This window comes from Sorex araneus, chromosome 1 (genome assembly GCF_027595985.1).
Source record: "Sorex araneus isolate mSorAra2 chromosome 1, mSorAra2.pri, whole genome shotgun sequence".
NCBI lineage: Eukaryota > Metazoa > Chordata > Mammalia > Eulipotyphla > Soricidae > Sorex > Sorex araneus.
The window spans coordinates 24,312,574-24,337,699 of NC_073302.1; the positions used below are offsets into that span (position 1 = coordinate 24,312,574).

Sequence of the window (25,126 nt, forward strand, 5' to 3'; positions counted from 1 at the left end):
TTAAATTTTAAATAATTGTTTGTTCCTTTAATAAGAGGCTATTTGTTTTTATTTTATACAGTAAGAACTTGCCCCCATCTCCGCCAACCCAAACATGGCCACTTCAGCTGTTCTTCAAGGGAAATGTCCTACAAGACAACATGTTTAGCTACTTGTGATGAAGGATACAGGTTAGAAGGCACTGCTAAACTTACCTGTCAAGGAAATGGCCAATGGGATGGTCTAGAACCCCGGTGTGTGGGTAAGTTCCTGGAAGGCATGGCACCTTTTGTAATTCATTTCTCTTGCTCTTTGTTTCTCCTGTTTTCTGTGAAAACCTACAACTAAATATTGACTTATAATGAACATAAGTACATGTCTCCTTATATACATAATGAACATAAGGATACACATGCAAGGAACATAGGTACATATACAAATATGTTGTTTTATTCCTTTCCACTAGTTAAAAAAAAAAAAGACTTCCACACAGGAACTTAATTTTCCCAAGTCAACTAGACTTTATAGTTTCAAATGATTATTTTTTTTAAACTTGGGGTCATTTGGGGTGGGCTTCTCTTTTTGTTTTTCAAGATAAATAAATTCTGAGTAATTCACTTTCAAAAACACAACAGGTCTGAAGAGATAGCACAGCAGGTAGGGCATTTGCCTATCATGCTGCTGACCTGGGTTTGATTCCCAGCATCCAATATGGTCACCGAAGCAGTGCCAGGAGTAATTCCTGAGTGTATGAGCCAGGAGTAAGCCCTGTGCATCACAGGGTGTGACCCAAAAAGAAAAAAAACCCTCAAATTTAGCTTTACATGATTAATGAAAAGATAAAATTAATCTCAAATTGAATCTTAAGATTACAATTAAAATTCTATTTCATTAATATATCTTCTGTCATGTCTAAATTACAGTATCTTATTACTGACACTGGAACTGAATGAATTCAAGTGTTTTCATTTTCCTGATTTGTATTACATTGTAGACACAATAGCAATGGTAATAATAAGAATGATTAGCATTACAAGAAATAATGATAATAACTATTTACTGGAACTGGAGTGATAGCACAGCAGATAGGGCGTTTGCCTTGCACATGGCCGACCTGGTTTGAGTCCTCTGTCCCTCTTGGAGAGCCCAGCAAGCTACCGAGAGTATCCCGCCCACATGGCAGAGCATAACAAGCTACCCGTGGCATACTCAATATGCCAAAAACAGTAACAACAAGTCTCACAATGGAGATGTTACTGGTGCCCACTCAAGCAACTCAATGAACAATGGGACGACAGTACTCAGTGCTACTATTTAGTGAATCTAACTCTGTCAGAAACCATATCCCTAGAACCAATATAGTTATTTATTAAATTACCAACTTCTCAGAAATGAAGGAATCTCAGATATAGGATAAATTGAGGTAGATCAGGACCAGGGATGGGAAAATTAGATATTATAAACATATCACTTCCTTCCAAACTAACTTATAGGCTTATTCTAGTATGATATATTTTTGGATTCATGACTGAAGAAGAGTAGATGATTGATCATCAGGAGGCATATTGAAATTCCTGGAAGGATTCACTAATAGTCATAAAGCTGACACTCATTGGGCAGACTTAGAAAATGAACAATCATTCTAAGAGATTAAATTCTTCTGAACAGATGATAAAGGATTCTGTTCAGGGCTGGAGAGACAGTACAGGAGTTAAGGTACTTGCCTGGTTCAATTCCTAACACCACAAATGGTCCCCTAAGTACCACCAAGAGTGATCCCTGAGCACAAAACCTGAGCACTTCTGGATATGGTCCGCAACCATCTGCCCCCCCAAAAAAAAAAATTAAAAAGATACATGTCATCAGCAAGGTAATAGTTTGGGACTAACAGACAAGAACCACACAAACTTTGCATTTTTGTAGGCACTAATTGTAAGCAATCATGAGTAGACTGATTTGGAATAAAACCAGAGCAAAGAAAGTTGACTTCTTCAAATATTTCACAGAATTAAATAAAGTGATTTGATGAATCTGTTGCCATGGAAAGGATGCTTAAACAATGGGATAATGAATCTCAATGAATCTCTCTAGCTGGGACATTGTGTCCTTGGGCTAGAATTTGTGTCTAAATGGCAGTGTTTACTCCAGAAAATAATCTCTTTTTCTGGTTACATGATGCATCAACTTTTCTTGGAAAGGACCCAATTTTCTTTGAAAAATGGCAAATCTTAAAAAGGTTTATGAAATGCTGTACTAAATTTTCTTTTAAATCATTGTGTGCTTCTCTGAAATGATTCAAAGTGTCTCCAAATTTTGGTTGAGTGTTTGGGATATAGCTCAGAGTAGCAGTGCATGTGTGAGGTCCTAGGTTCTAGCTTCTATCTCCAGCACTGCAAAAAATTCAAAGAAAACTTTTCAGTGGAATTGATTATAATCATAAAAAAGAAATTGTATACTTATTGACAGTTTTATGGGCATACAGTTAACTCTAGCCCCAAATGCTGACAACAGACATAACTACATGTAAGAATTGAAAATATATTGACCAATATGCAGGTGCAAAATAAACAATTAAAAACTTAGAGGCATATGAGGGAGAACTTACTCTCACCATCACAAGATAGATTATGAACCTAAAATCATTAGAATAGTACATTAATAGTATAAGGATGCACAGAACAACAGAATTTTAAATGTGGCTAGAACAAAACAGTTTATAGAAGAATATGGTGTCCACTAAAGAAGATTTCAGAAATCAATGAGAAAAACTTTAAATATCGGTTTTTATTCTCACTAAATCATGGCAGAGATCAGGCATGGAGGCTGCTGGGACATAGCCGGAAGGGAGTGGAATCTCCCTCTGGTCCAAAAAGAGCCCAGAGATGACAGCGAGAAATTAATCTCACCTGTAAGGGTGAGAGAGCAAGATGAGGATCTTAGAGGAGTTTTTCGTAGTTTGATAGGCCCTTTCTATGATGGTTTGACCTTGTGGATTGTAGAGTAGATGATACATCAATGGCCCAGTGAGCAGAGAATTGTAAAAATCTTTCTGAGGTATAAGCTGGATTATTTTTAACCTGAAAGGTTTTCCCCACACTGCAAATGAGGACAGATAGTGTGCTGTAATAGCCACGGTGTTTTCTTTTTAATGGGCATGAATAACAGTTGAATAGGTATCAATGATAAATGAATACTTTGATATGCTCGGGACTCCTCATGGTGTGTGGCATCCGTTTGATGGAGATCTTTTGGTACCAGGCCTTTTGGGTTAGTTACCTGAGAGAATGAGATAGGAGAATTAATTTAGCAATCTTGGTAAGTCAGGATGTTGTCTTTTACATCTGACTGGGTAATATTAAATGCTTAGGAGAGGGCTTTCAAAGTTGGATGCCGTAGATTATGTGATTGTTGACCTTAGAACAGAATATAACAGCCTTGATATGCTTTTAGGCATTGCCTTCAGTAATTTCTCTGGGCAAGTTAGACCATGATCGGATATGGGTGATAAAGATGAGCTGTGGATGTGCTTGCAAGACATACTGTAGCAAAGTTAGTAAAATAGAAAAATTAAGGTCTGTGGTTGAGATATTTAATCCTGCTTCAGAACATATAATAACAATTTTACAGCATATTGAAAGTCAGAAATAATGTTTAAAGGTTTAAATGAGAAAAAGGTTTGCAGTACTGTAAAAAAAGAACTCTTAGATCTAGATGTTAAGTGGAGCCTGCGGGTATAAATTTAACAGATTTCCATAAATTTTTGGCCTTCCAAAGGAGGGCAGCATTATACATTTTTCCTGAGGCATCAGTAAACACTTTGCAAGTCTGGGTATGCATAGTACAGAGATTATTTCTTCTAAAGTTAAGCAAATATTCTTTGGCAATGTAAATAATGGATCTGAAGGTATGTCACTTCTCATTTTCACAGGAAAACTAGCAAGAAGGGTGGGAATGAGAGGGATGACTTTTTCCATAATGTCCACTGCCTGTAGGAGATAAATAGCTTAGGAGTCCTGATTGGATCTAGATCTATTGATCTAGCCTATAAGATAAATTTAGCTGGATTTAATGTTATCATTATGGGATCAAGTACACTACTTTAAGCTTGCTGAAATATAGACCTATTCTAAACATTCAGTAGAACTTGTTAGTTGCCTGATAAGGGCAGTGAATAATCTATGATGGATAATAGGAAATATTAATTGGCCTCAGGGCATTTACTCTATGTGATAATCTCTCCTGAAATTTGACCCCTGTCAATTTTAATTCTTTGAAATGGGCTGCTTCAGTAAATGTGGGCTGCTTAATCTGCTTAATTCAACCTTCCCTTTTAACAACCCTAATAAATTTTTTATTTCCTCATTTTAAATACCACTTGAGGTTCGAGCCAATTTATGGCACCCATTAATTTGGTGGCATCATTAAATTTTTTTTACTTCAATGTCTACTGATAGACATTGAGAGTATAGTTTTGATTTTAATATGTGCATCCAAGATATTGTCAGGGGATGCATGTTTTGAATCTTTTTTAGGTACAACTATGAGACTTTATCAAAGTATGGAAAGTAACTCTGGTCCAAAAAGAGCCCAAAGATGACAGCAGAGAAATTAATCCAAGATGAGGATCTTAGAGGAGTTTTTCATAGTTTGATAGGCCCTTTCTACTATGGTTTGACCTTGTGGGTTGTAGAGTAGATGATACATCAATGTCCCAGTGAGCAGAGAATTGTACATAAAAAATATATTTTCGCAGACTCATACTGATAACTGATATAAAAAGTCCATCTTAAACTTATATGTTCTTATAAAACAGTAGCTTTATTAAATCTGAAAAATATAGTTATTCTTTGGATCTTCATATTATTAAGCATTGCTCTTGAACTGTAACTATTTTTTGGACTTTAAGGATTTAAACATCATCATTTGTAGACCCCTCCCAAATAGAATAAGTCTGCTTAAAGAGTAAGCATTAAAGTCATAAAGAATACCATAGTAACAGAATATCTTTCCTATATAATAAAGTAGTTAAAAATAACATTCAAAAGATCAGTGAAAAATATTTTAAATGATATTAAACAATATATAAACCCTATCTTACATAAATTACAAAATTACTGAAAGAATTAAGTTCTCTCCGAATATACACATAGGTATATGTGTATATATGGAGAAATATATAAATATACATATATATATCACTGTCATCCCGTTGCTTATCAATTTGTTAGAGCGGGCACCAGTAGCATCTCTCATTGAGAGACTTATTGTTACTGTTTTTGGCATATCCAATATGCACAGGCAGCTTGCCAGGCTCTGCCACGAGGGCTCGATACTCTCAGTAGCTTGCCGGGCTCTTCGAGAGGGGAGGAGGAATCAAACTCGGGTCAGCCTCATGAAAGGTGAACACTTAACCGACCACTGTGCTATCGCTCCAGCCCGCATATATATATATATATATATATATTATATATATATATATATATATGAAGGAAAGAGCCTTTGTGGAGAGGAGGTGGTTGGAGAATACAAAGCAGCAGGGAGAGGAGCAAGAACAGAGTAAGCGAAGCTCGAGAGATGGTACAGAGGGTAGGGCACTTGCATGAGATTGACCCAGGTTCAATCCCTGGCATTCCATATAGTACCCCAAGCTCTGCCAGGTGTGATCCCTTACCACAGAGCCAGTAGTAAGCTCTGAGCACAGCTGACTGTGGCTCCAAAACCAAAACAAAGCAATCAAAATGTAAAAGAAAAGAAAAGAAAAAGAGAAAAGGGGAAAGAAGTAATTAGAAATGACTATGGTTAATATATCCAAATGAAAGTTAATAAATCTTGGGGCTGGAGCGATAGCACAGCGGGTTGGGCATTTGCCTTGCATGTGGCCAATCTAGGTTCTATTCCCAGCTTCCTATATGGTCCCCTGAGCACCGCCAGGAGTAATTCTTGAGTGCATGAACCAGAAGTAACCCCTGTGCATTGCCAGGTGTGACCCAAAAGATCAAACAAAAAAATGTTAATGAATCTCAGTGCAAAAAAATACTGGAAAAAATAATAGAGTGTATAAAAATTGAAAGCATTTTATAAACAATAAAAAATGAGACTATGACAGGGAATAAAATCAATGAAAGTGACATCCATTATAACTTATGTTATTAGCTATTTTAATTAAGATCTTTCCCTGAAGGACTTTGAGCCTACATAGTTATTATCTTTGAACCACAAATTTGATTGATTTTTGTCTTGATCAAGGCAGAACTTTGGGTAGATGTGTAGCACAAAAGAGTATATACTGTGCAAAAATAAATAAAAGAACCAATATCTCAGGGGAAAAAAAATCCCCTTTTTGCTTTCATAGAAACTTTAGAGAGACAATTTTGGGAAAGAGGCATGACAGTTGGTATGTTTCAGAGTCCACAAGTTCTGCCTTTTACCTTTAAGAAACCATGATAAAGTTAACAATAGGAAAGTAACTGTAATGCCTCAACATATGTGTAAATGGGAATAACAACACTACTTACTATATAGGACAAATGTGTCAGTACATTGTGATCACTTAGAATAATTGCCTAGTACACGTGAGTATTAAGTAAGTATTAACAGATATTACATAAAAAATGTAGACTAAAGATACTCATCATGCTTCCAGTAGAGTCATTGCTACATCAGGTAATGTACTTATTGGTTCATGTGTGCATTCACCCTCACATGTGCTCACATATGCATACCCTACGCTAAGTCCTAGTTTTGATCTTTCATTCTGTCTGCTTTCTGCCTAATTCATCTACTATTCTTCCAAGCTGAAGACAATACTGATGGTCAAGGCCCTAAGGATAATCAAGTGATTTCAGAGAGTATGTAACTTTTTCCATAATGTGCAAACTTAAAGATGGCATCAAAAATTTATAAAATAAAGACTGAGTGACTGGAGAGATAATTCAAGTGGTAGAGCACATGCCTAGTGTCTCTGAGGCCCTGAGTTTGGTCCCCTGTACCTCATGACCCAATGAGCAATGCTGGGTGTAAACCGGCTGGCCCTAAGTAATGCTGCACCAGAGCAGTTCCAAAATTGTTAATAAAAGGATAACTCTTGAATACATAGCTTAGCTCATAAAAGTTAGAACTCAATTTACTGTTTTCCTTTCCTTTTTTTTTTTTTTTTGCTTTTTGGGTCACACCCAGCGATGCTCAGGGGTTACTCCTGGCTTTGCACTCAAGAATTACTCCTGGCGGTGCTTGGGGGACCATATGGGATGCCTGGGATCGAACCCGGGTCAGCCGCGTGCAAGGCAAACGCCCTACCCGCTATGCTATCGCTCCGGCCCCACTGTTTTCCTTTTCAAAACCACAGTTGTAGTCTTGAAACTGAATAAGGGTGCTCCCAGCAAATGAAAAATCACAGCTGGCTTTATTTAATATCAGGAATCTTCCAAGACAACTAGTAAAATAATATAAGTAGCTAAAGAGCTATAGTTGCATATTGCTTAAATTTCATCATACATTCCATGTTATTTACAGATATTTAGCAATTTAAGTCAATTATAAGGCAACACAATTGGTTTTTTTCCTGAGTCAAGAGAATCTGTGTTATTTGTAATTTATGGAAGATGAGTTACATGCTGTCATTTTTCTACAACAGAACGCCGTTGCTCCACCTTTCAGAAGCCAAAAGGTGTCATTCTATCCCCTCCGAACTGTGGCAGGCAGCCATCCAGACTTGGAACTGTTTGTCAATTAAGTTGCCGCCAAGGATTCATTTTATCTGGAGTCAGAGAAGAAGTGAGATGTACCACCACTGGAAAATGGAGTGCCAGAGTTCAAACAGCTGTTTGTAAAGGTACAGCTCCCTCCAGATTCTAAACCAAATTCTTATTGAATGCCAAGACCAATACAGTGCCCTCTCTCCAACTTGTGCTACCCATCCATGCATGCTCAAAAGATAGGTGTTGTACCAGTATACACTGTGAGGATTATTGTTTCAAAACCCAGTTACTGCATGCCAGGCAATAGCAGAAGAAATAGGAAAATAAGATAATGTTAGAGTGGAAAACAGATAAATGTCCCATTTGGAGACAAGAATCTTCTAGGATTTCTTGACCCCGTTGAGCAGCTGACACTAAATCCACTGAGAGCAATGGTCTTCAAGCACCGGCCTACAGACCAAGGCTGGTCCACAGATACAGAAATGTTGGAAACCACTGGTCTAACAGTGATTAGAACTGCCAGTCTGTGTGGGCTGATTTGCAGGACAGTTGCCCAACTTCAGGTGTAAAAAGATGGATCAATGTCCTGAAATCAAGACATTATCAGCCCTTTGCAACCTGCCTGCCATCTATAAGCAAATATTGCCACCTTGCTTACAGCAGGAACACTTTCCTATGAAAAAGGAAGGCATTGACAGTAAGATAGAATTCTTTTAGAAAAAAAAAGTCCCAAAGAGGAAGGCAAAAGAATGAAAATATGTTGAAATCAGTATCAGTAATTTGAATAGCCAAACTATGAGTTCCCTCAGAATGGAGAAACAATAAACAAAGGGCTTGAATATCTCCCAAAGATCAAATCAAAAAGATGGAAGCTAAGAGATATGGTGATAGATAAAGAAAGATGCTCCAGTGTCCATTAGATAAGGGATTGCAGCAGGAAAGAATGGAGATGAGTTTTCATTCCAGTAGAAGCTTTCTCTGAGTTACAATTAGACTTGAAAGCTTATACCAGATATAGTCCCTGAGTATTTGGTTAAGCATACCTTCACTGCCCCTGATAAAATTTCTGGAGTCCAAAGTTAATGAGAAATATTTAATAACTTCTCAGAAATAAAAGATAAATTTCACATATGAAGCAAGAATCGGACTTATGTCTCAATTTTCTCTAAACACCTAATGGAAATGTAGCAATGTCTAAAGAATATGGAAAAATTATAGATATAAACTTTAAATTCAAAATCCAGTCATTAATATTAAAGTGTAAATAAGAAATCAAATGCACTGTAGCACTGGCATCCCATTGTTCATCAATATGCTCGAGCAGGCACCAGTAACGTCTCCATTGTGAGACTTATTGTTATTGCTTTGCCGTCCAAACAGGATACTCTCAGTAACTTGCTGGGCTCTCTGAGAGGGATTGAGGAATTGAACATGGGTCGGCTGAGAGCAAGGCAAATGCTTTACCCGCTGTGCTATTACTCTCAGCCAATTTTTTTATACTAAGGGAATAAAATTCAAATGACTTTTCAGATTTTTAGAGTTTGTATAATTAATGCATCTCGGTGGTGAAATGTTGGCCAGGGCTTTATGGAAAAAAGAATATGGAAATTGAATAAAAGCTTAAGAAGCTAGATAATAGAAGACAGATTAAATCAGCTCAGAATCATTTGCAAGTTATGGATGACCTCACTTAACATTAAAGGAAGAGGTTTGTTCAATTACATAATATTTAATTTGACAACAATGGGCGTAAATATGTTTATGACAATATCTAATTCAGTATACTTCCAAGTTTCACACTGAAAAATATCGTTGACTTTAACTCAAAAAATACTTATCAAGCTTCCGCATGTCACATTCTGTATAGCATACCAGAATTGACAATACCTGCCTGTATTGAACCTAAATTACATTTGGGGAGAAAATTCAGAATGATGTGTTGAGTTATTGCTTTTGTTTATTGCTTTATAGAGTTTATTGTTTTGGTTTTTGAGTTACTGTTCGGTGAGTTTATTGTTTTTTTTTGTTTTTCCTTTGGAAGAGAACTCTCCCAAATAAAACTCAGAGAGTCCAGAGGGTACTCCTGGTTAAACTTTGCCATCTGGGTCTTGGGACCCTGCAGTCCTAAGGTACCTCCCGGGCTCCACCTGGAGGTACCGGAGTGGGCAGGGACATGAAGTGCCAGGGATCAAATGGGGTCCCACACATATAAAGCACGTGCCCCTGATTCTTGTGCTATTTCTGTGTCCCAGTGTGTTGAGTTTCATTTTTAAGAAGGAGAAAAGACTGTGAGTACTTGTGCAATGACACCTAAAATGGACCAGGTAGGTTGAAAGAGCCCTCTTTCTGTTTCTGTATGCAACCTCTTCTCTTCATCTAAGCAGAGAATTAAAGGGCAGTCTGATAAAGGAGGAAGAAGGCTTTGACTTAGACAACTAAAGGGGCCTGGGCAAAGACCAAAAGACCCTGGCACTTCCTGGGACAAAGTGCACTTTCCAGGTAAAGTGTTTTAGAAGGGAAACTGTAAGAGATGAAGCTAAGAACTGATCAGATACAGTTCAGGGGAACCATGCAGAGATGAAATATCCTGAAGACAACTTTGCATCTTCCAAATCGATCTAAGTTGGGATATCAAAAAGAATCAACACCCATACCCACCCCACCCTACTCTATGCTCTCTCTCAAACATGTACAACCTCTCTTTCTCTCCCCTCACATCTTTCTATGTAAATTTAATTCAGTAACTACTGTCTTGGGCTGGATCCATAGCAGAATAGCAGGGCGTTTGCCTTGCACAAGGCTGACCTGGGTTCAATTGCTCCCCCTTCTCAGAGAGCCCAGCAAGCTATCAGGAGATCTCTCCCACATGGCAAAGCCTAGCAAGCTACACATGGTGTATTCAATATGCAAAAACAATAACAACAAGTCTCAAAATGGAGATGTTACTGGTGCCCGCTCGAGCAAATCGATGAGCAATGGGATGACAGTGACAGTGATATTGAACTATTATCTTGCTTCACTAAAAAAAAATCACCAGGGAATAATATATATTTACTTCTCTCATAAAGACTTGAAATTACATATCAATCTATTAATTAGTATATATTTTCTGAGGTAGATGTGGAAGCTCCTCAAATCAAATGTCCTAAGGACATAGAGGCAAAGACTCAGGAACAGCAAGATTCTGCAAATGTCACCTGGCAAATCCCAATGGCCAAAGACAACTCTGGGGAAAAGGTAAGGTTTGTGTGAATATTTGCATCCTTTTTCAAATATAATCTTTACATATATAAATGGATGAGAATTTGCTAATCTTTTTTTGTTCTTTTTGGGTCATACCGGCAATGCACAGGGGTTACTCCTGGTTCTACACTCAGGAATTACTCCTGGTGGTGCTCAGGGGACCATATGGCATGCTGGGAATTGAACCCAGGTTGACTGCGTGCAAGGCAAACGCCCTAGTCACTATGCTCTCACTCCAGCTCCCCAAATTTGCAAATCTTCTCATTGTTATACTTAACATAGACTCCATTCATAAATGTTTCATCTGATAAATTAATCACCTTGTACTTGGAAATATCAGATAAAAGTCTCTAACATGAAAACTTTTTATTACAGGAAATTGTATTATTGTGTCCACTAGTATTTTTGGACTGGAGTGATAGCACAGCTGGTAAGATGTTTGCCTTGCACGTGGCTGACCCAGGTTCGATTCCTCTGAACCTCTGTGAGAGCCCAGAAAGCTACCGAGAATATCCCGCCCACACAACAGAGCTTGACAAGCTACCCGTGGCATATTCGATATGCCCAAGATAGTAAAAAGTCTCACAATGGAGATGTTACTGGTGTGTGCTAGAGCAAATCAATAAACAATGGGACAACAGTGCAACAGTGTGACAGTATTATTTGACTAAAAATTCCTTTCTCTTACAAAATTATGAAAATTCTAAGAAATTAGAGTCAATCTTGATTCCTGTTCATGAACATATCTTGAAATGTGAACCCAAAATACTGAACAATCTGAAATAGATTATTATTGTTTCTTTTTCAGATTTGCTAAAAGTAACATTATTGAGAGTGCACTACTTTAAAATAGATAGTAGCTGGGGCTGGAGAGATAGCACAGCGGGTAGGGCGTTTGCCTTGCACGCAGCCGACCCGGGTTCAAATCCCAGCATCCCATATGGTCCCCTGAGCACAGCCAGGGGTAATTCCTGAGTGCAGAGCCAGGAGTAACCCCTGTGCATCGCCAGGTGGGACCCAAAAAAAAAAAAAAGCAAAAAAAAATAAAATAAAATAAAATAGATAGTAGCTTGTAATAATTAGATGCTAATAATTTAGGAGCTGACCTTAAATACTATTTTATATTCATACCTGCACATATAATACGTAAGTTGTACCATCCATGAAATATGGGGCTGGGACAGGGATCAATGCCAAAAATATATAACTATTCTAATCATTGTTTCAAATTTTTTTTTACAATCAAAGTGATTCTTAAGAAATAGAGTCACCATATGCCTTACATATCAAAGACTCTTTTATTTATAATGAAGTTAGTATCTATTGACTATCTTCATCTTTTGGCTCCCCCTTCCCAGTTACTTCTGGAAAACTGTTGTTTTGTTTTGTATTCTGTCTTTCTCCTTCCTTCCTTTCTATCTTCATTCATTTTTCCATCCCTTCCTCCCTTCCTGGCTCACTCTCCAGATATGGGAGTCACTAGTATTTACCTTTATATAACTAAAGACAGAGCACTTTTTCGTCTTTTTAATTTGGGGGGCCACACTCAGATAGTTCAGCAAGTAAGGCACAACCTGGGTTTGGTCCCCAGCACCACATGCAGTCCCACAAATCCTGCCAGGAGTGATCCCTGAACACAGAGCCAGGAGTAAACCCTGAGTACAACTAGGTGGAAAAAGGAAAAGACGAAGAAGGCAGAAACGGAGAAGCAGGAGGAGGAAGAATTTATTCTTATATTTATAACTTATTAGATATTTCAGAATCTAATCAGTTTTCATACTCAATGTAGCACCTATATGTTGAAATAGTTTTTAAAATACAGGGATATTCTGCATCAACCTAGGTTGCTGAGATCCTGTGCAAGGTAATTGTGGTTTACTCAGGGAGCTATCTGTGGTGGCTGACTGGTGAAGAGAATCGACTTCTGTGTACTGTTGGGAGGGTGTGATGTCCAGATTGGAAACATAACAAAGGAGAGCTGTGTGGCTTCCCAGCACCACCTTGAGACAAATATGCTTTCTCATGCTTACAGTTGGTGAGAATGCTTCCAAATATAATCACTGTTTTCATTTTCACTCTAGGCACTATTTGGCCAGGACAGGTCCCAAAGTCAGCCTTGGCTTCACCCCACCATTAGGCTGAAAGGGAAGAATCCGTGTCCTTTTCTTCTCTTTCCCCAACAGTGAAATCTGACTACTATTTTCAAATGTATATTTAAAGTCAGGTTGAAAACTACGGAAAAACACTACAAACTTGTCAAAGTTTGGAATGTTTATTATGCAACATATTAACATATATTTATTGTTGTCACATTATAATTTTTAATCAAGTGCTGGCATGCAAATATTACCATGCTTCTGAGAAAGTTATTTTGTATGAACTAACAATAAAATATTAATGACTTTGAGGTTAATCCTTCTGTTAATGAATATTTATTATGAAGACAAACTGAACATATTTTTAAATTCTCTGCACAAGAGTATTCTAGTGCTACATGCAATAATAAAACTTGAACCTTTTTGTCGGTGTGCATAGTTTTTTTCATCTTTTAAATATCCTTCAACAGTTTTCTCTTAAATAAAATCTATATAAATATATTCTACAGAACATCATGGAAGACGTGAGTCATCCTAAGTTCTAAGGACTATGTCATAGCATAAAAATGTTGTGATACAGTACATACTTTTAAAAAATAACATTCCATATGTATTCCAACATGTTGAGTGATGTAATTAGAATAACCTGTAAAGAAATACCCCCAAAAGACTGCTCCTTCTTACTTTCCTGTCACTCTGTGGTATAAAAATGTCATCTTTCATTTCATTTCACTGTTGAAGAACAAAAAATAGAAAATATACTATTGATTTTCACTTTCAAAATATTTTCTTATCTTTAAAAGGTGGCACTCCATGTTCACCCGGCTTTTACCCCACCTTACCTTTTCCCAATTGGAGACGTTGCTATCACATACACAGCAACTGACCAGTCCAACAACCGAGCCAGCTGCACTTTCCATGTCAGGGTTATTGGTAAGTCTTGAACTTTTGTGGGTTGGTTTATGTAAATAATCAAATGTCTCAAAGAACTTGCATCTCTATCTTTAAATCCCTTTCTGCTGGCTCTTCATACTAACATGAAAATCTCTCAAGTCACTCCTTCTGTGGAAAAAAAAAATGTGTGTGTTTGTGGGGAGGTGGGGGGCACAGCTGGCAGTGCTCAGGGCTTACTCCTGGCTGTGCACTAAGGCATCACTCCTGATGGAATTGGGGGATGATACGGGATGCCTGGGTTTGAAATTGGGTCAGTCACATGCAAGGCAAGCACCCTACCCACTTTTAATCTGAAATATCAAAGATTGAGCCAAGGAGATAGTAGTACATTTCTGTCAGATTAACTCCCATTTAGACACACAGTCACTCGGTCCTATTTCTGTGTCCTTCATTCACACATATTATTTTAATTAATATCACCTGTGATCTACTTTCTAGTCCTTGGCACTTTTTTATCAGGTCACATTACATAAACTGCACTCGCATTATCAAAACCACCTCCTAACCCAGTTTTTCTGACACCATTCTTTTCTGACCCACCTCACACCCCGCACCCCCTCCACACATACACATACACACAGACACACACCATTTTACTCATATATCTTTATCCGTCTCCAAAGATATCTCTTCCTGAGACCAATTCAATGTGGATCATCCCCAGAGCCCCAGTTAATTTAATCTCCTCTTTTTTTTTCACTATAGTTTTCTTGATAGTGGTAAGTCTTACAAATCCCAGATATCTGCAGCTCAGAGCTCTTTTCTGAAATTCAAATTAAGATATTAAATTGCCTGCTGGACTTTCTTACATGAATGTCTCATAGGCATCTCAACCCATCCAAACCTAATCTATTTCTTAGCTCCATCAGTGGCACAGGCAACCATCTATTTACCAAGCAAGAATCTGGAAGTGGCCCTTGTTTCCTATTGTCCATTTACCAATATCCAATTCACTGTTTAGTTTATACAAGTCTCAACCACTTAATACTTTTTAAATTGCTCCCAATTTCTCTATCCTCATTGCCTCCATTCTAGATTGTTATGTATTCTGGGACAGGGAAGAAGCTGACTTACTGCATTATCTCCCAATTGGTTTTTGTGTTTTCAGTCGCTTCAGTGAATATTTGATAGCTGGCATATATCCCCCAATAAGATGTAATAGATGAAGAACTAGGATATAGAGTCAGCTGGGGCAGTTAAGACCTATAGGATCTAAACTCAATCTTCTTGAGTTCTTATCCAGCATTTATGGTTTCAGTGTACACAGTTACCACACCTCACCATCAACAAAGTGCCTGAGACCCTCAACCAATTAAATCGCTGTGTACTACAACATTAAATTTAGGAACATTAAAAATAAACCCTCTATGAGACTGGAGCAATAGCACAGCGGGTAGGGCATTTGCCTTGCACGTGGCTGACCTGGGTTTGACTCCCAGCATCCCATATGGTCCCCCAAGCACTACCAGGAGTAATTCCTGAGTGCATGAGCCAGGAGTAACCACTGTGCATCAGCGGGTGCGACCCAAAAAGAAAAAAAAATCTTAAATAAAAAATATGTATTTAAGTGTCTAGCTTGACACTGGACTGGAGCGATAGCACAGTAGGTAGGATGTTTGCCTTGCACATGGCTGACCCAAGTTCGATTCCTCCATCCCTCTCAGAGAGCCCGGCAAGCTACTGAGAGTATCCCGCCCGCACGGCAGAGCCTGACAAGCTACCTGTAGGGTATGTTATATGCCAAAGACAGTAATAACAAGTCTCACAATGGAGACGTTACTGGTGCCTGCTCGAGCAAATCGATGAACAGGACAACAGCTTGACACTGGCTGACTTTTCAAGTTATGATAGAAAAAGAAGAGGGAGCTAGAGGGAAAAAGCAAGAAAGGGGCACAGAGAGACAGAGACAAAGATATAATGTTCCAAAGTCTGATTTTTTAATCTTTTCTCACCTGTCTTACTGTTGTGTCTTACTGATGGTGAGGCAGGAGTGTTTATGCTAAGCATTCCCCATTCTGCTGCCTGGCTCCATTTAAAAATTTGACTCACCTTGTTTCAATGTTCTTTTGTGCCTGCAAGCCCACTTTTAAGCGTTAGCTAGGTTTTGAACATTTCAGAAACATCCATTTGCAATTGCTTTTGGACACTAGTAAATCATGTCTGACTGATTGGTTTAACTGTGAATTAACTTGATTCATTGCTCTCAAAGTGCTCTGAGCATTCTTTCATTCAGCAACATTCAACAACATGAGTCCAGGCCGTGGGCTAGATGCCGTGCGATGCAGGGAAGACTTATCCCAACACAGAAGAGACTCCAGCAGCTGTTGGCAGGGTTTACAGTCTAGGAAAGGGGTAAACCAAAGGTGCTGCTCGAATAAAATGGCATGCAGAACAAAAACACATATTCTCACAATAGCACATTCCATTACAGAGCATCTGCTTCCTGAGCATATATCATCTCTATATTCTGATGCTGATGCCTGTGATTATAATTTGTCATAGGAGGACTCCCAAGCAGTGCTCAGGGACATCAGTGGCTGCTCTTAGAAATACTTGGCCTGGCTACTCAAGGTCACTTGGTTCGGTGCTTAGGCCCACTGTATGGTGCTGCTTGTGCCCAGTGGTGCTTGGCGGTTGGGTGGGGGCGGGGGGGTGGGCAGGGTTGTGGAGTGGGGACATGTGATGCTGAGGATTAAAACTGGGGCCTCCACATGTGAAACACAGACTCCAGCCCTTCAAGTTTTTTTCCCCAACCCCTAGGATGGTACTTTTGTTAGGGTGGGGCAGATCTCTGCCCACGGGAGGCTCGGAGGAACAGGCCGAGACAACTCTTTCTGCAACAGCAAGGGGATTTATTCAGACCAGCATGCTGGGGCTCCCACTCAGCTCTCACTCCTACGCAGAGGAGGGTTAGAGAGAGAGAAAGAGAGCCCCGTATACAGAGTTCAGGCTCTTTTTATACACCTTAGTAAATAAGATTACTTTGATCATTATTCTCATTTTTCTCATTTTTCCAAGGTTACTTTGATCAACGTTTTCATTTTTTCCCAGGTCACTGTGATCAACATCCTTATTTTTCAGAATCAAGGCGGGGTATGACCATGTCTTTCCTGGACATTACCAGGCGTCTGGTCAGTTTCATTTCCTGAAACAGGTCCTTGTGTTGTGTAGCTTAGATCATACTGCAAGGCATTGTTTTACAGAGATTGATCAAGAAAGTTAGCAAGTTACAGAAAGCAATCAGGCAAGTTAGCAAAACATTAACCCTATCCTTTGCTGCTACATGGCCCAAACCGTTCACTTTACTCGGTGACCTCAGATCAGTCTCTTAAGTTTGTCTCATCTGAGATTCTTCACCTACAAAATTTGAAAAGAAAATCTCTGTTCAGTCTTTCTCAAACCTTGAAGGCATGTGCTCATGCACACATGAATATTTCAAATGTATAAAGTCAATAAATGCAACGAAATTCCCTACCACACAACTTGCTCGTTCTACATCTTAGACTGCAGCCTGCCACCCCTCCCCGCCCACTCCAGGCAGTCCACAGTATCACCACCTCACTGACATTTTGTGTTTTCTACCACAGGGCTCAGCTCTCTGCCCCGGTTCCCCTTCCAGTTAGCCATCCATCAGCCCAGTCTTGCCCCTGCAGGGGGAGGGGGGATCCTTAGAGCATCTCATTTGGTTATTTTCCTTGTTTCACTGGAAAGAATCTTCAATCCAGGACATAAACTCAACCACTTGAGGTTGGAAGTCACAAATTAATTGCCCACCCTCTCTAGAGCTGCCTTTCACGCCGCCACTGAGCTTAGGAACTTGGTGTTCCTTCTTTAACAAGTCAAGGGTAGGAATGTTTTTATAAAGAATTAAAAATAAATAAATAAAACAGCTTTTTCTTTTGATGTTAAGACCAGGAACAAACATATCTCCTTATCAAAGAGGCCCCAGAGGCCAGCAGCATGGTGACTCATCAGATCAACACTTCCTGATAAGCACAAATAGAATTGAGGGCTCCCTCACAACCACCACCGCCCCTCCCCCCTCTAGCCCCCCCACTTGTCATCACTTGGGAGCATTCTTTTTTTTTCTTTTTGGATCACACCCGGCAATGCTCAGGGCTTATTCCTGGCTCTACACTCAGGAATTACTCCTGGTGGTGCTCGGGGACCAGGGATCGAACCCAGATCAGCCGCGTGCAAGGCAAATGCCCTACCCGCTGTGCTATCGCTCCGGCCCCCACTTGGGAGCATTCTTGATGACATTTTTCTGTGGTTTCATGTTCTGCAGATGCGGAGCCCCCTGCCATAGACCGGTGCAGGTCCCCACCTCCCATCCAGGTGTCTGAGAAGGAACACGCTGTGACCTGGGATGAGCCTCAGTTTTCTGACAACTCAGGTGAGGCCTTGTGATTTTAGTGTCTCCTGGGAAACTGAATTCTTTCTTACTGTTGAACAGCTCTCCAAAAGTGTGGAAGATGGAAAGCAAACTGCATCTGTCTGGTAGGAAGAATCACGATAAAAGGCAAGATGCTTTCATGCTAGGATAATGACATCATGTAACATCACTAACCTGAGCTCTCCTTAGGGTTTCTCTCCATTCAGTATTCAGTGGATGCTCACTAAGTCTAGCTTGTTAAGCGGCGGTATTTGAAAAGGTACTTGTACATTTATCGCATCTCTAAGTTTTTGTTGTCCAGAAAGGATAAACTGTGGATTTTATTGGTACCTCTAGTGTAATTCTAAGTATTCATACTCATTACAAATGTTTGAGAAAAAAATTAGAAAAGTTTATAGGAAAGTGAAAAAAGGGAAGGGGTTGCAGACAATACAATCAAAGTTTACAGGTTTTGCTAAATTTCAGGAAACAATTTAAAAAGTACATTAAATACATTTCTTAATTAACTTGCCAAAGTTTAGATAAATTTGGCCTAGCAAGAAAAGATTATGTATTTAATGAGAATGCATCTATTTAATTTAATGAGGTTTTTGAATCTGCTGTTTCTGTCATATAGTTTCAGTAGGTATCTCCATAGTGTGGTAAAATTTCTGTAGTGCATCTTTTACTTTTTAACTACCAGTGATCAAATCAAGATGAAAGGAATCCCTAGCTGTTTTCCATGCTTAGAAGATCAAAACTAAAATCCTGTATGATGTCTACAGACCAATAACTCCACATTGGACTCCTCTGTTTCTTTCCAGGGGCTGCATTAGTCATCACCAAAACCCATTCACCGGGAGACCTGTTCCCACATGGGGACACTGTTGTGCAGTATACGGCCACCGACCCATCAGGCAATAACAAAACATGTGACATCCACATTGTCATAAAAGGTATCCTTTTTACAACCCCTCCCCCAATCAAGTGGACATTTATTACACCTAACTGTGGTTTTACTTTGCTTTATAAAGAGACTGTGCACACATACTTGCCAATTTTATTATTAAAATTTGTCTTCCGACGTGACGATATTTGTCCTTAGTTCCTCTCCAGTGTTTCTATTACTATGAAGGGAACCAAGGGCTGGGGGACAAGGAGGGACTTACTATGGAGAGAGTCACGGGACCCCATACTTACAAACATACACGCTTACAAACGCATGCGCGCGCAGCCGCGCGCAACAGAACTACCAACCCAGGAATCAGCATCGCGCTGGAACAGCCTTTATCTGAACCAGGGCAGAATCCTACATGGTGCCCTGAGCCCTATGACTTGAGACAAGGTAATAGTAGATGATGGTTGAAGTTAGGAGACTGAGGTCTTTTATTTAAACTTCCAATTGCTATTGCTTCATGATAAATAGAAATTTTAGGATGCTTACATCTTAGTAATGTTTCCTCTAAAATTTCAAGGTGTAATGTTTATGACCACCATTTGAAAGCATAAAAGCAGATATTCTGAAAAGGTATCTGCTACATAATTTTCATATTTGTTAAAAGAATACCAAAAGTAACAAACCCCAAATCAAAGATACTTTTAGCTTTTTTACAAAACTTGCCTGACCTCTAAGTAGAACATAGGTGCAGACTTTCAGCTTTTCCCACCTGGGAAACATTTCTGTAATTCCCACACTAAAAGTTTGTCTTTGCTCATTTGTGGGCCACATCTGGCAGTTCTCAGGAGGTCTCTCTGGTTCTGTGCTCAAGGGTGACCCCTGATGGTGCTAGGAGACAAACCATATAGGTACAAGGGTGCAAACTAGTATTGGAGGATGTCAGATAAGCACTTTAACCCCTGTGCTATTTCTCTGGCCTCCACACTAAAAATTTATGATGAGTTTTTCTTGGGATTTTGGTGGATAGGAGTAATCCTTTTCAAAATTCAGAGGAGACTCCTGGAATTTAATATTTTTTAATCACTCAATATGAGTAATACAAATTTTTCTTTTACACAGGCTCTCCCTGTGAAGTCCCATTCACACCTGTAAATGGAGATTTTGTATGTACCAAAGATAGTGTTGGAGTTAATTGTACACTAAGATGCTTGGAGGGCTATGATTTCACAGAAGGGTCTACTGAGAAATATTACTGTGCTTATGAAGATGATATCTGGATACCACCATATTCCATTGAATGGCCAGACTGTGCTAGTAAGTTTTTTCAAAATGTATTGATATTTGCATGTTGTTTTTGCATTTCTAAGCATTATACCTTATTATGGGCATTAGGATTAGTGAAAGAAAATGGTTATTTAGATTTGAAATGTTTGTGGATAAAAGAAATATGTAGAGTATCATGTTGAGTGAAATGAATCAGAAAGATGGGGATAGGCATGGAATGACTGCATTCACTTGTGGCATGTAAAAAAGAATAGTGTGAGACTAATATCTAACATCTGAGGCCAAGAGGACTGGTCAATGGTTGGAAGCTTGTCACAAGTTTATGTGGTACGCAAAAGGCAGTTGGGATAAAGAAGGGACAAGTATGACAATAATAGTTGGAAATGATCACTCTGGACAAGAACTGAAATTTGAAAGTAGGTAAGGAGATATTACATGATGGCCTTTCAGTATCTGTATCGCAAAGCATAATTTCCAAATGGAAAGAGGGAGAGAGAGAGGGAGAGAGAGAGAGGGAGAGAGAGAGAGAGAGAAAGAGAGAGAGAGAGAAAGAGAGAGAGAGAGAAAGAGAGAGAGACCAGGAATCAGACCCATGATGTCACAAGAGGCAGGACAAGTGCTCTACCACTAGGCTTTATTCCTAAAACATTCCCAAAATTTTTCTTAACTATTATTTTATTTTTATAATAACCCCTAAAATCATGTTAAGGGTTAAAAAATAAGTTACAGTTATTTCATAGAATATCAAATCATTGTCTTGAAAATTCTAATCATCTGAAGCTTTTTTCATTTTTTTCAACATTTTCCAGTAAAACGTTTTGCAAATAATGGATTCAAGTCCTTTGAAATGCTATATAAAGCCACTCGTTGTGATGACACAGATATGTTAAAAAAGTTTTCTGAAGCCTTTGAGACCACCCTGGGGAAAATGGTATGTCAGTAATATTCCTTTATTGTTATGGGGTTTTTTTTTAGTGATATTGAACTTTTTGTTTCCACTTGGGGTTACCAGCAACTGAAATTTCTTATCCTATGACTTCCATCTTCCTTGTGATTTAAATTTGTTTCTAATATTTAGAATTACTCCCCCTCTCTCGGAGAGCCCGGCAAGCTACTGAGAGTATCCTGCCCACACGGCAGAGCCTGGCAAGCTACCCGTCCTGTATTCAATATGCCAAAAACAGTAACAACAAGTCTCACAATGGAGACATTACTGGTGCCCGCTCGAGCAAATTGATGAGCAACGGGGTAACAGTGACAGTGACATATGTTTGGATGAAATTATTAATAAGTGAAATAATAAGTAAATGAATTGAATTACAAGTAAATATATCTTAAAGCATGTGTCATAAATTCAGAGAAGTTGAGGGTCCACATGATCTTGAGACTGTCCTCTTTACTATTTAAAGTTTCACAGAAATGCCATTATTGCCTCTTTCTTTTATGATCAGAAAATTGGATCTCTAATTTTCTTTTTCATGAGTTTCGTTTAAAAATTAGAGATTATAAGGTCTCGAAGCAGTGTAATGGTAACTGAGCATCTTAAAGGCAGAAAATGTGTTATGTGCATGTTTGTATTCCTCACTTTGCAGTGGGTAGCTGAGATTGGAGATATATTCTAAAAGTACCTGTAGTCAGTCCTAGCACTGCTACTAGTAGCAATTTGTTGTAGACTGTGACAGAAAGAGAGAAGTTGAGGAAGTGTGTATACAAAGACACAGACCTAAGCCTGAATATACAGGGAGTTGGAAGTGTGTGAAAGAAGGTTCTTTTCTAAATATTGTGTCGTCATGAAAGAATACAGAATTATCTTTTGAGAAAAGGGATGACTGAGTTATTGGGGGTTGAAAAGAGAGAAGATGGGATCAAATATTTTTTCTAAGAGAGCACAATGGAATAAACTAAAGAAATACAGGATTGTCAATACACAGGGTTTGTTTTGTCTTCATCTGTAATTGACCTGGTGAGTGCAAGTATGAATAAAGCAGAGTGACTAACAAGTTCAACAAATTGAGGAGGACGCATGCAAGGGAATGATTCATGGTCATGGATCTTGGAAAGTAGGGCTATTTCTAAAGTGACTTTTAAAAAACAAACAAAAAATACAACCAAAAATAAGAAAAAAGAAAAACAAAGAAACCAGAAACCACGCTGAGAGTTCACACGCTGATAGAGCAAATGGATTATAGCTTCTAATACTGTCACTGTCATCCCGTTGCTCATCGATTTGCTCAAGTGGGCACCAGTAACGTCTCCATCGTGAGACTTCTTGTTATAGCTTCTAACTAAGTCAAAGAACTGTCAGAGTCCTGGGCCTAAGAAAGCGTGAAGTCACTGATAAGAATGTGTCTGGGGGTGTGTCCATCAGCGTTACGAATAAAGCTGGAAGACAGGAGAGGAAAGGGAACAGAGATACCAAAAGATGGAAGGATTGACGGGGGAGACATAGATGACAAGAGTTATATTGCATATGGGGATGACGACCGCAGGAGGGGCAGTATTTGATGTAGTCAGTAGCATGAACCAAACTGTGAGGTTTTAAGGATGTGGTTAGGAAGCATGATCTGAAGAGTAATGAGTGTGGACGACACTTCCTGTCCCCTGCACACCATGAAAGAAAATGGGAAAGTCTGGTTTCTCCAGGAACAAAAATGAGGCAAACATGAAAGGAGGATGAAAATAATAAGAGATTGGGCGGGAGCAATAATACAGCAGGTTGGGCACTTGCCTTGCAAGCAGCCAGCCCAGGTTCCATCTCTGACATCCCTTCTGATCCCCCAAGCATCACCGGGGGTAATCCCTGAGTAGAGCCAAGAGTAACCCTGTGTATCACTAGATGTGGCCCCAAATCCAAATATTAATAATAATATTTGTGGTTTGATTATTAATGACTATGAGCTCAAGAGGTTTGATCCGGAGGAAGGTTTTGAAGGCTTGGAGAAGGGTGGGTGATGGATAAGAGAAAAAAGATGTGAAGAATCAGATGGATGAAACTTCAGAGGCCAAAGATCCTCAAGGAGTGCTGAGTTCTTGTGGTCAGTGATTAGTGATATCCTGAGGGAGAAGAGGAATAAGAATAATTCTGTCCAGAGGTTGTTAGAGGCTGTGGGACCGGGGTGGAAGGGGGAGGAGGGGGTAGAGATGGTTAGGAGTAATTTCAGAAACATGCCAAGCTCCTCGGGGTGATGGAATGATGTAAAGGTCTGGGAGCAAAGGGCACTTTCAGAGCACACAGCTGTGATTCACTTTTTAATTCTCTTGATCTTTCATTTGTAGGTACCATCATTTTGTAGCGAGGCTGATGACATTGACTGCAGGCTGGAGACTCTAACCAAAAAATTTTGCCTCGAATATAATTATGACTATGAAAATGGCTTTGCAATTGGTAATTATGTAAAGTGTTCATAGTCCACAAGACTGATCTGCAAAATAAAAGCTAATTTCAGAAGAGTGGGGCAAACTAGAAAAGTAAATTTTAATTTATTCAGCAAATATTTAGGATGACTGGATAATTTGGTGGTGTAGTTAATGATCTTTTGGAGATATTGAGTTTGGGATGCTAAATTATTCCAAAACATTAAGCAAAACTTTATGATAAAAACAAAAAATCTCAGCCATTATGATTGTAAAATTCAAATACTCTCATGTTATCTTAGAAGAAAATCATGATAGTTGTAAAATACAAATAGCAATTTTTATGTGTCATTCAATTTAAATTGTAATAAAACAGTTGCAGTTAAACAGTTGCATGTATAAAAGATTCAAAATTCTTAACTGAGTATATTGACTCTATTAAAGTAGTATACCAGTGAATATTGATATTTCCTGCATATGATCTGAACATTTTTACTATGAGTATTCTTGCATATGGCTTATCCTTTTTTCCTACCTATGGTTTGTCCTTCTTTGACTAGTGTATTTAATCATTCAACTTACTGCCTTAATTTTTCTAGGAGATCTCAATGGATTTTCCTGACTCTTTTCATTAGCAAAATTATATCCTTTTCAGTAATTACACTTCTCATTTTCAATTTCAGTCTCACAGTAACTGTTCAGAACTTCTAGGATAATATCATGAAATAGAGTATAATTAAGCACTTATTTCCAAAGTCTTACTTTACCACCTACTTACTTTGTAATCTTGAGGAAGTTATCAAACCAATCTGTGCCTCAGTTTTCTTACCTATAAAATGACTGTACAGAGTATAGAACTCATAGGCCCACTGTAAGGATTAAATATGTTACAAGTAAAGTCCTTCAAAGGTTATCTGAGTCTGTTAATTAACATGACAGCTGACAAACATTTTGTTTCTTACACTAATAATGGTTTTTTAAAATATAATTTGGGGGCCGGAGCGATAGCACAGCGGGTAGGGCGTTTGCCTTGCACGCGGCCGACCCGGGTTCGATCCCCGGCATCCCATATGGTCCCCCCAAGCACTGCCAGGAGTAATTCCTGAGTGCAGAGCCAGGAGTAACCTCTGAGCATCGCTGGGTGTGACCCAAAAAGCAAAAAAAAATAAAAATAAAAATAAAATATAATTTGGCATTAGATAAAGTTAATTATTTTTTTCTCTATTGAAAAATTTAAAACTATATT

At 38.8% G+C, this 25,126-nt stretch overlaps 1 protein-coding gene across 1 annotated transcript in view; it reads left to right on the forward strand.

Annotated features, from left to right (window-relative positions):
• The window catches only part of SVEP1 (sushi, von Willebrand factor type A, EGF and pentraxin domain containing 1), a 215,440-nt gene that overhangs the window by 85,289 nt on the left and 105,025 nt on the right, over positions 1-25,126 (forward strand). The window contains exons 6-14 of the mRNA XM_055140985.1: positions 62-241; positions 7,613-7,810; positions 10,795-10,913; positions 13,819-13,948; positions 18,258-18,365; positions 19,169-19,300; positions 20,362-20,556; positions 21,336-21,457; positions 23,803-23,911. Of these exons, the coding sequence (XP_054996960.1) occupies positions 62-241; positions 7,613-7,810; positions 10,795-10,913; positions 13,819-13,948; positions 18,258-18,365; positions 19,169-19,300; positions 20,362-20,556; positions 21,336-21,457; positions 23,803-23,911 (1,293 nt within the window). The remainder of the gene's footprint in view (positions 1-61; positions 242-7,612; positions 7,811-10,794; positions 10,914-13,818; positions 13,949-18,257; positions 18,366-19,168; positions 19,301-20,361; positions 20,557-21,335; positions 21,458-23,802; positions 23,912-25,126) is intronic.